The following is a 14,593-nucleotide window of genomic DNA, read 5'->3' as shown; positions in this document are numbered from 1 at the left end:
AAATTCCGATATTTTGCTCATCAGGGATTTTTATATTGATCCTTAAAATTTTATTTGTCTATATGACTCTGGGGATTTTGGTGCTCCTCAAATTTTGGGTGTCAAATGAATACCTTACTTCCCTTACCTAATTTCAGGCCTGCATAGGATTCACTCTGGGTTCTCACCAAATGACCCACAGAAAATGGAGAAGGAATTAAAACACATACAGAGCTTATGGTTTAATTCAGTCGATTTTTTTTTATTGAAGCAGAATAAAAAGATTCCAGCTCAGCAATAGTGGAAGGATAAATGCATTTCACTCTAGGCATGACCCCATGTCCACAGGATGCAGGAAAACCAGCACCAGTGCCTCTGAGACAGGAGACGAGAGAACAGCAGACTCTGATGCTGGTCTCAGATTATTCAGTGTATCTCTCGATTTTAGCTGGCCCCATGTCATCACAAGTGACAACAATAAACCCCTCTGTGGCAAAAACACGGTAGTTGCAGGCAGGATATCTGGTGCCTTCAGTGAGCTTACAGACTGTCATTTTGAACTTGATTTCACTCAAGAAGCAGAGACTGGGGGCATAGTTTTGGCAAGTCACCATCCTGGGAGAATTGCAAACACTGTTGATATTTCGAGGCCTCTCATGGATGAAGAAATGTTCTTTTTTGCAGGTGTTGTTGGGTTCCTTGATGACTCTTTGTATGACCATGTGGTTGCAGTACCTTATCGGAATGTCACTCTGAGGGTAATCCACATGCAACTGCTCTAAAGTGGCCGCCATTGCTTCCTCATCCAGCTCATTTTCCCAGAACAGAAGCACCAGGAAGATTATCACCATTAGTATCATCAGAGGTATGAGATCTTTCACATGTTTTGGTCTAATTCCTATAGAGGAAGAGAAGACAGCAAATATCGGAGAGTGATCAGATTCCACCAGCCCCATCCACTGACTTTCTCCCCTGTGCATGCCTGCTCAATCATGTTCAACTCTTTGTGGCCCCATGGACTGTAGCCCACCAGGCTTCTCTGTCCTTGGAATTTTCCAGGCAAGAATACTGGAATAGGTTGCCATTTTGTACTCCAGGGATCTTCCTGACCCAGGGACTTTCTCCCCTAGCCTTTGATATTTTATTTCCTTCTCTCTGTTAATAAAACCATGCTAACCCAGCAATGTCCAGCTAGAGGTACAGCTCCCCAAGAAAGCCTTTTCTGACCATTTCAGCTCTCAGGCTGGCATTGAACAGTACTCTAATTATTCCTGGGTTTTGGTGGTGGTGGTGGTCTCCACAGCTTCTTAATAGTTGGTATCTCATCACCTATTTCTCCTAAATCCATCAGAATGCTTAAATACAAAGCAGAACATACAGAAGCTATTAAAAGTACCCCATATCTGATTGTTTTATTCCTATTAGTAAACAACTTTCTCTCCCATAATTGTCTTAACCTTGATCCTACCCAATTCCATATGCTTTTTAGCACTGTCTACTAATCCTTCCCTCCCAACCTCTCCTTCTGTCCATCTTACTTGGCTTTATGCTAGACCCTCTCACCTTTCCTTTTTGCTGTAACTCTCATAGACAACATATCCTTCTGATCATGAATCTCAGAAAGTCCTTTGTGTCTCACTGTTCCCAGACAACAACTGGTAGGGAGCCAGCTGAGTGTGGGCAGGTCCAAGTGGAAAGAGCAGAAAGGGAGGAGCCTGTAGGAGGGGAGTGTGCTTGGCTGCCTTTAGGAAGAGAAGTTATTTTCAGAGGGACAGTTGTGTATGGCAGGTCCTGTTTGTGTCCTCATTAAACAAGCAGTGACTTTTCAAAACACTTAAAGTCCTGAGTCTAGTTATTCTCCAAATTTTCATCAGTCCTTACTACAAACCTGTGAAATAGTTGTTATCTCCATTTCGTTAATGAAGAAATAAGTTGCAGAAAGTTTCAGGCACAGACACGATATGGCAAGAATAATAAAAATCTCACCATCTCAATCCTTAAGCCTTGAATTCCAGTTTCAGCAAATTTCATTCCCACGTGGTGTCCAGAACAGGGCAGAAACAATTCCTGGACATTAACATGAGTCTTGATAAAGCCCTTGGCTCTCAGACAGCATGGCAATGATTTCCAAACTCGGCTGAACTTAGGACTCTCTGAGGCATTTTTAAATGCCACCTTGAGGCACTCTGCTTCATTTAGTGTTGGGTTAGACCTGAGTGTTGAATATAATAAAAGTTTCCCAGTAACTCTAATATGCAGCAAAATTTGAGAACCACTGATTTATAGTATACATTGGACACCTACATGGAAACTTTGCAGATAACGGTGTTAAGTAAAAGATAGTGGCTCAAGTATTGAGACAATAGAATTATTTTTGTTGCCAAAATCTTACAGTGTTTGATATACGAATGGGAAAATGGACTTAATTTCGCTCTTTTTTGCTCTGAAATGATTTCTCTTTTGGAAAGACAGCTACACAGTCTCCTTTGTATGTATCTGTATATGTCTTTCTAATTGTCAGGTAGAAAGCTATTCGGGGGGTAAAATTTGTCTAGGAGACAGTCCTGGAAAAGTCTTCAAAGAATGTGTCTCTTTCTATTCAATAAAAATAAAAGCATAATTCCAGACCATGAAAATGAACATACAGGAGGTTTTTATTTACTTCCCCCAAATTTTCACTCTGGCTGTCCTTTCACAATTCAAACTGTCCTGTTTTTGGTATGTGCTGAAAAAATGTCACAAAGATAAAAGTGCATAATTAATTGTTGGTGAAATTTTCAATTAACAAATTTTGATTTGCACATCTTGCAAAAACATTTCTGTTGTATAAAAAAAAGAACTCTATGTATTGTAACTTGTTCAGTGTTTCCTGCCAAGATTTCCAAATTGCTAAAATACAGATGTGATACTAAGTTTACAGGCGAGGAATCAACTCTTGTTACAAAACTTATCCTCAACAAATGCAACTAGGCTTATCTCTTATTTCAGAGTACTACTCTTTTGCAATAGAGTCGAGACCGGGTTTAAATGTTTTATAGTGCTGACAGCCAAATGGAGAAAACATTTGTAATGCCTAAAACCAACCAAAGATTAACACCTGAAGTGAAGTCGCTCAGTCGTGTCCGACTCTTTGCGACCCCATGGACTGTAGCCTACCAGGCTCCTCCCTCCATGGGATTCTCCAGGCAAGAGTACTGGAGTGGGTTGCCATTTCCTTCTCCAGTGATTAACACCTAGACATAAGGAATTCCTTCTTTCAGTGGTTCAGTTCAGTCGCTCAGTCATGTCCAACTCTTTGCACCCCATGGACTGCAGCACGCCAGGCTTCCCTGTCCATCAACAACTCCCAGAGCTTGCTCAAACTCATGTCCATCAAGTCGGTGATGCCATCCAATCATCTCATCCTCAGTCTTCCCCTTCTCCTCCTGCCCTCAATCTTTCCCAGCATCAGAGTCTTTTCCAATGAGTCAGTTCTTTGCATCTGGTGGCCAAAGTATTGGAGTTTCAGTTTCAGCATCAGTCCTTCCAATGTATATTCAGGACTGATTTCCTTTATATTGACAATAAAAAGACACAAACACTCCAGAGGAGAAAAGATAGTCAAAAGTTATGAAAAGTCGATTTCAGAAGAGGAAGTCAATGCTTAACTGTATTGGTAATCTAATAAATGGAAATTAACATAACCAAGAGATAAGTGGTTTATAACCACCAGATTATCACCAATTAGAAAATCTAACATCAAGTGCTGGAAAAAATGTTAGCAGGCTTGAAAAACTGGTGTAGTGATATTGGAAAGTAATCCGGAAGTATTTGGTGAAATTATGAATGGGTATAATCTGAGACCATGAGCATAGACTCCAACAGAGTTCTTCCAGATGGGATACGTGCAGGGATGTTCATCATGGCATGATAAGTGGCAGAAAAGAGCTAAAGGTAACTTAAATGTTCCACATGACAGAAATGGACAAGTAGAGATGTTTTAGATACATAAAATAAAATAGCATAAAACAGCTTCAAATAATGCACTAGTTTTACAAATAGCAACATGTATAGAACTCAAAAACATGGTGCTGTGTGAAAAAAGAAAAATCACTGCCAGTTGATTTACACTGAAAACATGCATGTTCCCACAATAATATATTTTCCAAGGATATACAATATCTAAATAGGATGGAAGAACGTGGATTACATACTCTAAGACAGATGCCCATGAGAATGAGAGAAATAGAAGCAAGGATCAAGCATAAAAAGGAAAAATAATAAAATTGAATAAAACCAAAGAGGCTGTAAACAGAATATGATCAACTTAGTTCTGTGCACCTGAAGACGGAGGGGAGGGAAGAAGAAAAGAGGGAAAGAAGGAAGGATGGAGATGGAGGGGGAAGAGGAGAAGAAGGAAGCAGGGAGGAAGAGCAGGGGGAGAAGGAGGAGGAGGGGAGAAAGAAGGAAAGAGATTGTCAGATGAATGCATTCAACCTAAAGTTCCCACCGTTCTCCCTTTGCTAAGTCTCAGGTCTGTCTCAGAAGAAGACTGCAGGAGGCAGATAGTTGCTGGAAACTAATATTAGTGCCAGGATGTAAAACAACATAAGTAATTCTTCTCATGACTCATCCTGTCAAATTAATGAGCTCTACTCCAGGACGGCTAGAAACTGACCCATGTCCTACATTGTCTGGGACAAGGCAATGGCCTCAAAGGGACAGTGGAGGAAGCAAACACTCACTGTGGATGCCTTCAGCTGCCACGTCAGAAGTTTGGCTGTGTAGAGGCCACCAGTGGAGAGAACGCATGGAGGGAGAGAAATGTGCAAAGACCTTCAGCTGCTTCAACTTCCTCAGGAAACTGTGGAGCCTATTCATGTCTCACAGATGTGGTTGGCTACCCTTGCAAGACTTCTGCAGTTGCCCAAAGCCTCGCTCACCTTAAAGCCATGTAGCAGATTGTATTTCTCCCCAAAATGGCCACAGTATATTTCTATCCCACAGTCTCTTCTGGAATCTTACCACTCCCTTCAGTTCAGTTCAGTTCAGTCACTCAGTCATGTCCGACTCTCTGTGACTCCATGAATCGCAGCATGCCAGGCCTCCCTGTCCATCACCAACTCCCGGAGTTCACTCAGACTCACATCCATTGAGTCAGTGATGCCATCCAGCCATCTCATTCTCTGTCGTCCCCTTCTCCTCCTGGTCCCAGTACCTCCCAGCATCAGAGTCTTTTTCAATGAGTCAACTCTTTGCATGAAGTGGCCAAAGTACTGGAGTTCCAGCTTTAGCATCATTCCTTCCAAAGAAATCCCAGAGCTGATCTCCTTCAGAATGGACTGGTTGGATCTCCTTGCAGTCCAAGGGACTCTCAAGAGTCTTCTCCAACACCACATTTCAAAAGCATCAGTTCTTCAACACTCAGCTTTCTTCACAGTCAAACTCTCACATCCATACATGACCACTGGAAAAACCATAGCCTTGACTAGATGGACCTTAGTCAGCAAAGTAATGTCTCTGCTTTTGAATATGCCATCTAGGTTGGTCATAACTTTCCTTCCAAGGAGTAACCATCTTTTAATTTCATGGCTGCAGTCACCATCTGCAGTGATTTTGGAGCCCCCCAAAATAAAGTCGGACACTATTTCCACTGTTTCCCCAACTACTTCCCATGATGTGATGGGACCATATGCTATGATCTTAGTTTCCTAAATGTTGAGCTTTAAGCAAACTTTTTCACTCTCCACTTTCACCTTCATCAAGAGGCTTTTTAGTTCCTCTTCACTTTCTGCCATAAGGGTGGTGTCATCTGCATATCTGAGGTTATTGATATTTCTCCCAGCAATCTTGATTCCAGCTTGTGCTTCTTCCAGTCCAGCGTTTCTCATGATGTACTCTGCATAGAAGTTAAATAAGCAGGGTAACAATATACAGCCTTGACGTACTCCTTTTCCTATTTGGAACCAGTCTGTTGTTCCATGTCCAGTTCTAACTGTTGCTTCCTGACCTGCATATAGGTTTCTCAAGAGGCAGGTCAGGTGGTCTGGTATTCCCATCTCTTTCAGAATTTTCCACAGTTTATTGTGATCCACACAGTCAAAGGCTTTGACCTAGTCAATAAAGCAGAAGTAGATGTTTTTCTGGAACTCTCTTGCTTTTTCCATGATCCAGTGGATGTTGGCAATTTGATCTCTGGTTCCTCTGCCTTTTCTAAAACCAGCTTGAATATCTGGAAATTCACTTAGCAAGATGCAGAGTCTCTGTCCTTTCCTGAGAACAAGGGTGGGCTTCTGTGCCTGCTCCCATCAAGTAGCATCAGGTGACCTCTCAGCCAAGGTCACAAGCTTCCACTGGGCAGTGGTTCTCCTAGGATGTTGACTCTGGGTGTCCTACAGAAAGAAGTCTGACTGTTGAGACCACATGAGGGGAGGCCATACAGCGAGGGAGATGCCCAGACTGCTCTACCCATTTCACTTCCTTGTGCATGAAACCACATACAGGACCTCAAGCAAGAATTGCCTAGTGGAGTTCAACCTCCAGATTTAGGATTGAATGAATGTTGTTGTTCTTGGCCACCATGTGGAGTGATCTGCAAAGCAGCACTTGACAGACAGACTAAAGAGCTCACCATTCTCCCAAATCTCCCCAAGCAAATCCAATTGCACCAGCTTTTAGCAAACAGTATTATAGACACCACTGAAGTTGTCTTGGATAGAGAGTATAGAGACGTCCAGGGTATTTTCCCCACAGGATCCAAGAACGTTCCAGACAGACCTAGGCTCACTTGCTCTCTCCTGCAGAGGAAATGTGATGGAACAGATATTTGGAGGTTGCTTTGACTTTCCCTGGGAGTGTGGGAGTCCTCCCTGGGCGCAGGGCCTCAGCTGTCACACAAACAATAACAGAAAACTAGTTTTTAAAATCTCCATCTGCTGTAAAACTCTCAAAGTTCCCTTTTAACTCCCCCATCTCTCTCCATCTCTGGCTTGAGCGCCTCCCTTCTCCATGGCGCCAGCTCTTCTGTGTCTCCTGGATTCTACCTGTCCCTCTGTGCCCCCACCTTCCCATCAGTACCTTGTAACCAGAGCAAGACCCCTCCCAAGAGCGGGTTTTGGGGAAGAATGGATGCATGTATACGTATGGCTGAGTCCCTTTGCTGTTCACCTAAAACTATCACAATGCTATTAATTGGCTGTACCCCAATACAAAATTAAAAGTTTTTTAAATAAATAAATAAAACTAAAATTTAGGTAAGTCTGATAAACTATATTTTTTAAATCAGGTTTGCCAGGTGGCGTTAGTGGTAAAGAACCCGCCTACCACTGTTGGAGACATCAGAGACACAGGTTCCATCCCTGGAAGAAGGGTATGGAAACCCACTCTAGTATTCTTGCCATAGACAGAGGAGCCTGGAGTGCTATAGTCCATAGGGTCACAAAGAGTTGGACATGACTGAAACGACAGCACGCACGCATGGGTAGTTTACAATATTGTGCTAGTTACTAATGTACAGCAAAGTGATTCAGTGATATATACGTACCCATTCCTTTTCATATTCTTTTCCATTAAGTCTGATGAATTAAATGAAAAGTTATAAAATAAAGTACAAAATATGATATCATTTTTGTGAAAACAAATATGTTCTTGAATGTTCTTCAAAAATGTCTGGAAAGATATCAAGGGGGGGGGAAAAAGACCCTTCCTGATAACTGATTCACTTAAAAAAATCAGTGCAGTATTGTAACAAATATTTTGCTGCCTAACAGGTATAGATCTTATTCTACAAACTTAGGCAAGAAAATTTGCATCACCTTATTGCTTCTATATCAAATTAAAGCTAATTCTAGGTCTTCTTTCCTACTAATCTGAGAGAAATTCAACGTGATCGTTATTATGGTTTTTTTCCTCCTTAGGGACCCAGGGACATCTAGAAACATCTATTAGCCAATAGCACTAACCAGGAGACTAACATTCTTATCAAATTCCCTTAAAAAACTCCTTGAGTGCAGGGTTCACACTCAATTCTTGACTCGTAGTTGTACTAAGACTTAGTTTCCTCTGTCACTATTTATACAGGATTTTTGTCACCTACTATAAGGAAATTTTAGGAGAAGGCAATGGGTAACCCACTCCAATACTCTTGCCTGGAAAATCCCATGGATGAAGGAGTCTGAAAGGCTGCAGTCCATGGGGTCGCTGAGGGTCGGACACGACTGAGCAACTTCACTTTCACTTATCACTTTCATGCATTGGAGAAGGAAATGGCAACCCACTCCAGTATTCTTGCCTGGAGAATCCCAGGGCTGGGGGAGCCTGGTGGGCTGCCGTCTATGGGGCTGCACAGAGTCGGACACGACTGAAGTGACTTAGCAGCAGCATGAGGAAATTTTTTCATTCACATGTTATTTATTTACCTGTGCCAGACACTATTTTAGACACTTGGGACACATCAGTGAAAAGACAAAGATCACTATTCCCCTCTGAGTCTGAATCAATCCTTATGAAAATTGATAATTAAAATATAAGAGCTGCACATTTACTCTGCCTAGCCTGTAGGAATTATATTTCAGGGTAGCCAAATATCTTTCATGTGATAAAGGAAAGTTCTTCTTTAGAGAAGAATAATAACCAATACAAATCTAGACAGCATATTAAAAACCAAAGATATCTCTTTGCCGACAAAGGTCCATATAGTCAAAGCTATAGTTTTCCCAGTAGTCATGTATGGACATGAGAGTTGGACCATAAAGAAGGTTGAGCGCCAAAGAATTGATACTTTCTAATTGTAGTGCTGGAGAAGACTCTTGAGAGTCCCTTGCACTGCAAGGAGATCCAACCAGTCAATCCTAAAGGAAATCAGTCCTGAATATTCATTGGAAGAACTGATGCTAAAGCTGAAACTCCAATACTTTGGCCACCTGATGGGAAGAGCTGACTCATTGGAAAAGATCCTGATGCTGGGAAAGATTGAAGGAAAAGGAGAAGAGAGCAGTAGAGGATGAAATGGTTAAATAGCATCACTGACTCAACGGACAAAAATTTGAGCAAGCTCCGGGAGATGGTGAAGAACAGGGAAGCCTGACATGCTGCAGTTCATGGGATTCCAAAGAGCTGGACACAACTTAGTGGCTAAACAAGAACAGTAACTAATAGATATGAAGAGAATGACAAAATCAGTGGGAGTTGATAAGAGCCGCATTAGTGACAAATTCGCACCCCATCCATATCTGTTCTCGCTGTGTTTTCTGTATAGGTCGGGGGGTTCCTGCCTGTGGTGTTTGCTCTGGCCACCCCCTCGGCCGGACGCCCGATGTCTGTCCCTCACAGATGCTGTGCTCACTCACTGTCCTCCTTCAAGTCTGCCAGTGAGGCCCACGCAGACCAACCCACCTGAAATTCTAGCCCACACATGCCTGACCCGCACTTACATGCTCTACTTTTTTCTTTTCTATTTCATTTATACCTTTTAATCTATTATGTAATTTACATTTTTATTTTCATTGTTGTTATGATCTGTTTGCTGCCACTTACAAGTAGGCTTCGTGTCAAGAGTACCCTGAACAAGCTCCACTCAGGAAGGAAAACATTTCCAACTCCTTGGTCCCTTCCCTGGATTTGACTCACAACAGTTAAGAGTGTTGTGGTGAAGCACCAAGGGCTGGTGCTTAAATGCCCTCCAGTTAAGAACCCAGGAAGCTTGTCTCAGGAGTGCTAAGAAACGAAGTGATGGATGAAGGAGGCATGAGGACTGGAGGGGACCTTTTGCTCACCTTACTGACTGGATGAGCTTAAGCAGCTGAGTGTGTGTTCTGCACCATTCTGGACTCTGAAAGCTCAGAATTCCCGTGGATTCTGAGGAACTGTCTGTACAGAGCCGACTCATTGGAAATGATGCTGGGAAAGATTGAAGAGTGGGGCCACGGGGCCAACGCCCTTGGAGACTGTTTACAGTACTGTATTTGTCTTTGACAAATGAAGTTTATTGAAAGAAAAACAGTTTATTATACTCAAATACATACATATTTGTATAGAGCCCTTGGACCTACTGATAGGGGAAGGAGAGCAAAGATATATATGTATCAGTCCTGAATATTCATTTGAAGGACTGATGCTGAAGCTAAAATTCCAATACTTTGACTACCTGATACAAAGAACTGACCCATTGGAAATGACCCTGATGCTGGGAAAGATTGAAGGCAGGAGGAGAAGGGGACGACAGAGGATGAGCTGGTTGGATGGCATCACTGACTCGATGGACATGAGTTTGAGCAAACTTTGGGAGTTGCTGATGGACAGAGTAGGACATGACTGAGCGACTGAATTGAACTGAACTGAAATATATAGAGAGACAGACGTAAGCTTTAGAAGAAAATTTTTGAACAATTATAATTAGTATATTTGTTAGAATATATTTATTGATTCTAAATACTCTTAATCAGCTAAGTGTTAGTGTTAGTCGCTCAGTCGTGCCTGACTCTTTGCAAACCCATGGACTGCAGCCCACCAGGCTCCTCTGTCCATGAGATTTTCCAGGCAAGGATACTGGAGTGGGTTGCCATTTCCTTCTCTAGGGGATCTTCCAACCCAGGGATTGAACCCAGGTCTCCTGCACTGCAGGCAGATTCTTTACCAACTGAGCTACAAGGGAAGCCCATTTAATCAGCTAAGGCCCTCTCCTATTCCAAGTATCCTTTTTGGAATATCCTTTATTATTTTTGTTAGCTTATGTGTAAATCCCTAGACTTTGTGTATGTCCTAATATACAGCTTGTTTTGAGGGGAAAAAAAAAAAAGCCAAAAAAGATCACTTTTACATGCTTCCCAAATGGCTGCTAATGATAGAAAGCTCAAAGTAATAGTCTAAACAAAATGAATGTTTATTTCTTATGTAAACAAAGTGAAGTCATTCGTGTCTGACTCTTTGTGACCCATGGACTGTAGTTGGCCCAGCTCCTATAGGATTTTCCAGGCAAGATACTGGACTGGGTTGTAATTTCCTTCTCCAGGGGATCTTCCTGACCCAGGGATCAAACCCGGGTGTCCCACATTTCAGGCAGACTCTTTATCTTCTGAGCCACCAGAGAGAAACCTAAGGTAGTTAGCCTACGATTAGTGAGGTGTCCCAAGATGCTGGCTTCTTCTCTCTCATTGTGTGGTTTCTGTGTCACGGTCCAGAAGGCTGCTCTGAACACAGCTTTCCAGTCTGCAGTCCAGCCAGCCGGCAGGGAGAAGAAAGGTAGGGAAAGGGCATGCACTGCCTTTTGAGGACACGTCCCAAAGTCTCCCACACTATTTCCAGTTATATCTCATTGGCAATAGCGTGGTCAGACCCAACTGCAAGGGACACTGGGAAACTTAGGGTTTATTCTGGGTGGGCATGTGCCCAGCTAAAATTCTGGCTCCCTGTTACTATGAGAGAAGGAGAGAAGAAACACTGGAAGGACTTCCCTGGTGGTTCAGTGGTTAAGACTCCATGCTCACAATGCAGGGAGCATGGGTTCAGTCCCTAGTTGGGAAACTAATATCCCACATGCCACCTAGTGTGAGCAAAAAGCAAAACAAAAAACACTGGAGGGCCACCTTGCCTCAGGCAAATGTCGTTCTGTAAAATGTTAATGAGTGTACTTCAAGAAAAAAGTTTCATGACCTAAAGTTAGAGGAAACACTGTTCATTATATCCTTTCCTTTGCAGTCACAAGATTCACAGAGCGTGAGGTTCTGAGAAGCTCAGCATTAAAGAAGCTTGACTAGTTGCATTTAATTCAAGATTTTTCAAATTGATTTGAGCTTGGAGTGTCATTTGAGGGACACCACTATTAACAGTCAAAGGAACAGGGTTCTATGAAAGATCATTTGGGAAAAAGTGCATGGGATGAGGAGACATAGATGGCAAACTAGGAGCCAGGCATCTGAGTGGTAACAAAGGAAATAATAAGCCAAAGGGGATGTAACCTAAATAGATCCAATATTTTAGATTTGGGAGATTGCCCTCCCTTGTATAACAATAATCCAAGCTCCACGCTTCATCACTATTAGCATTCTAGTTCCCTTCTGCAACTGTTCAGGAAGATCTCTGGGGAGCGCTTTAATCTCTTGTGCAAAACAGATGCTCCGATTTTCTTCTTGGTTCGTCCCTGGCTTCTCACAAGTGCTTCTCCATGGGGCTGTAGCTGTTTCTGGCCTATTTCACCCTTCTCCCAAAGCCTGGACACAGACCTGCCCTATATTCACTAATACACACAAAACACAAGGATGTGGAGTTTAACAGACTTCCTGAACATTTTTAATAACAAAAGAGAAAAAATACCTTAACACGGATTCGTACATCTACTGGTCCTACCATCCATCAGCAGGCCCTTCACCAGGTGTCCTTTTCAAACTGTCCTTTTTCTTGGCCACTCTGATATAGGGTATGCTTACTCCCCTCATCACCTTTATATGTCCTCTTCCTCAAGTGCTGGGCCTCCATGCCCATCCACAGCAGTGACCACAGAGTTTCAAAGGAGCTCGGCCTGAGGGGTGCTCATTACTCCATAAGAAGAGGCAAGGGGCCCCCTTGAAGATGCATCTTCTGAGTACTTTACCATAAAGCTGAGGAAGCACAAATTGCCCGTGCCAAAGGATGGGAATGGAAGGAAGGTGGGGAGCATATTGTGGAAGGGCTGGTGACCTCACAGTCAGTCCTCAGCCACTCCTTCGTCTATCACTACCTGGCTCCCGCAGATTAAAAAAAAAAAAAAAGGTGCAAGTGGTGGTTTCTAAGGGAAACCCATCAGAGTCCCTTGGCTACTGATGAAAAATACAGAAACCTGGGCTTTACCCTAGACCCATAGAATCAAAATCTCTGGAGACGAGGCCCTGGATTCTGCATTTGTAATTAGTAGCCCATCGCTGGTGATTATAATGTTCCCTGATATTTAAGGATCACCACACTAGATGAGCCTCAAGTTGGTAAATAGCATCATAATTTGTAGAGTGGCACCCACCCCACAACTAAGCTAAGTTTTCCATTATGATGTGGATTACTCAACACCCTGGAGATAAACTGGAGAGATCTGAGTTCCACCAGGGAGGGAGATTCCACGGTCAGGCAGGGAGGAAGGGAGAAGTAAGAACATGTGTGTCTGCCTTGGAAGCGGGGATGACTGGCAGAGAAACAGTTGTGAACACCTTCAATTTAGGAAGCTTGGTTAAAGCAGAAAGTACTTCTCACTCCCACCCTCCACCATCCTCTAGCTCTCCCTCCCTGTTTCTTTATCATCCAGATGCCCACTAAAAGCACTACTCTTAAGACAGAAGGTGGGAAGTGCTTCTGAGTTGGAATCTGTTTTCTTTCTTCACTGTTCATTTTCACCAAGCAGCCCTCCCAAACCATTTTCACGTATTACTCTGATGTGGACAACAGTCAGATGATAGATAGCTCAAGCTTCTTTCTAACCTTGGAAGTGGAGCTTGCAATTTCTGCTGGTTCCCACAAATTCTCAGGCATTTGACATAAGTCCACCTATCAAGCAATATCTCTTGACTGCCAAGCAAAGGGCATGGGACTTTATCAGTTCCTCCAGGAATTTTTTGAATTAACCACTTCGTCTTATCCTTGAGTGCCATAGAAAGCTTTCCTCCCAGCTTCCTGTACACAACTTAGCAGTAGTGACTACTCAGTGGTGTGGCAAAGAATGTCTTTGGCTTTCTCTCCCCAATGCAGTGTGCTTCTGGAGAGCCAGATTAATGCACTTGCTTGCTCTCGCACACTGCCTGGTACTCACAGGAGATCAAAAAAGGTTTATGGAATGGATGAAAGATTTCAAATCTTTTTCTTCTTCTGGGTCGCTTCTCAGCCATGTCACCTCTCAGAGTCACAGTTCCTTCATCTCTAAATAGAGGTGGTAGAAGAGAATAAAGGAAGAATTTGACCATAAGATCAATAAAGGTTGTCCGGCCTCTCCAGACGTTCTTGTGCAATAAGGCTCTTTCCATAAATCTCAAGCACTGTGACTTCAAAGAAGAAAGCAAGCAAAATAAATCAGGAGGAAAAGAGGCGGGTGGGGTGGTGAAAGAGATACGAACAGCCTCCTCTGAACGATAAATATACGAACCACAGGCTGCGGAGGGAAGCGGAGGAGAGCGCACTGTACAAAGTATATTCCTCAAGTCACCCTCCCCATCCCCTACTGTTCTGTCAGTGGGTAGCGTGGCCGAGCGGTCTAAGGCGCTGGATTAAGGCTTCAGTCTCTTCGGGGGCGTGGGTTCGAATCCCACCGCTGCCAACTGTCCCTTTTACTTCTGCAAATAAAGGCTCTGAACTGCATTTAAATGACCCCGAAAGCTATCCTCTTAAGATGAGGATTCTCTGGCCACCACTTCTATTTCCCTCCACGCTGGGGGAGCAGCCATGTGTTCTGTGCTTTCTTCCTCCCAGGCTGGGGTCAGGGCGCTACACGTGCCTGTGTGCTCAGTGTTTGACTCAATGCGCGCCTCCTCTTTCCCGTCTGGAGTCTCCTCCAGGCAAGAATACTGGAGTGGGTTGCCTTGCCTTTCTCCAGGGGATCTTCCCAATCCAGGGATCAAACCTGCATCTCTTACAGTCTCCTGCACTGGCAGGCAGGTTCTTTACCATGAGTGCCACCTGAGCA

At 43.3% G+C, this 14,593-nt stretch overlaps 1 protein-coding gene and 1 non-coding gene across 2 annotated transcripts; one reads left to right on the top strand and one right to left on the bottom strand.

Moving 5' to 3' along the window:
• Window positions 1-220: 220 nt before the first annotated feature.
• Window positions 221-1,667, bottom strand: RNASE12 (ribonuclease A family member 12 (inactive)). Its single transcript, XM_069597772.1, has 2 exons — window positions 1,543-1,667; window positions 221-877 (listed from the first exon to the last, which is right to left on the bottom strand). The coding sequence occupies exons 1-2, from the start codon at window positions 1,574-1,576 to the stop codon at window positions 402-404; spliced, it is 510 nt and encodes a 169-aa protein (XP_069453873.1). The 5' UTR covers window positions 1,577-1,667; the 3' UTR covers window positions 221-401.
• Window positions 1,668-14,145: 12,478 nt separating this feature from the next.
• TRNAL-AAG (transfer RNA leucine (anticodon AAG)) lies at window positions 14,146-14,227 on the top strand. Its single transcript has one exon. It is a non-coding gene; the product is annotated as a tRNA-Leu (tRNA).
• Window positions 14,228-14,593: the final 366 nt, after the last annotated feature.

Source organism: Ovis canadensis, chromosome 7, assembly GCF_042477335.2.
Source record: "Ovis canadensis isolate MfBH-ARS-UI-01 breed Bighorn chromosome 7, ARS-UI_OviCan_v2, whole genome shotgun sequence".
In the NCBI taxonomy this organism is placed as follows: domain Eukaryota; kingdom Metazoa; phylum Chordata; class Mammalia; order Artiodactyla; family Bovidae; genus Ovis; species Ovis canadensis.
Note: the sequence above shows the minus strand (reverse complement) of the source record. Positions and strands in the feature narration are given on the sequence as shown.

What these genes read in the sequence shown, in the direction of transcription:
- RNASE12 (XM_069597772.1), bottom strand. Translation starts at nt 1,576, where the DNA reads ATGTTGTCTATGAGAGTTACAGCAAAAAGGAAAG. An exon ending in AGTTACAGCAAAAAGGAAAG is followed by an intron (nt 878 to 1,542) that starts GTGAGAGGGTCT and finishes CTTCCTCTATAG; the next exon opens with GAATTAGACCAAAACATGTG.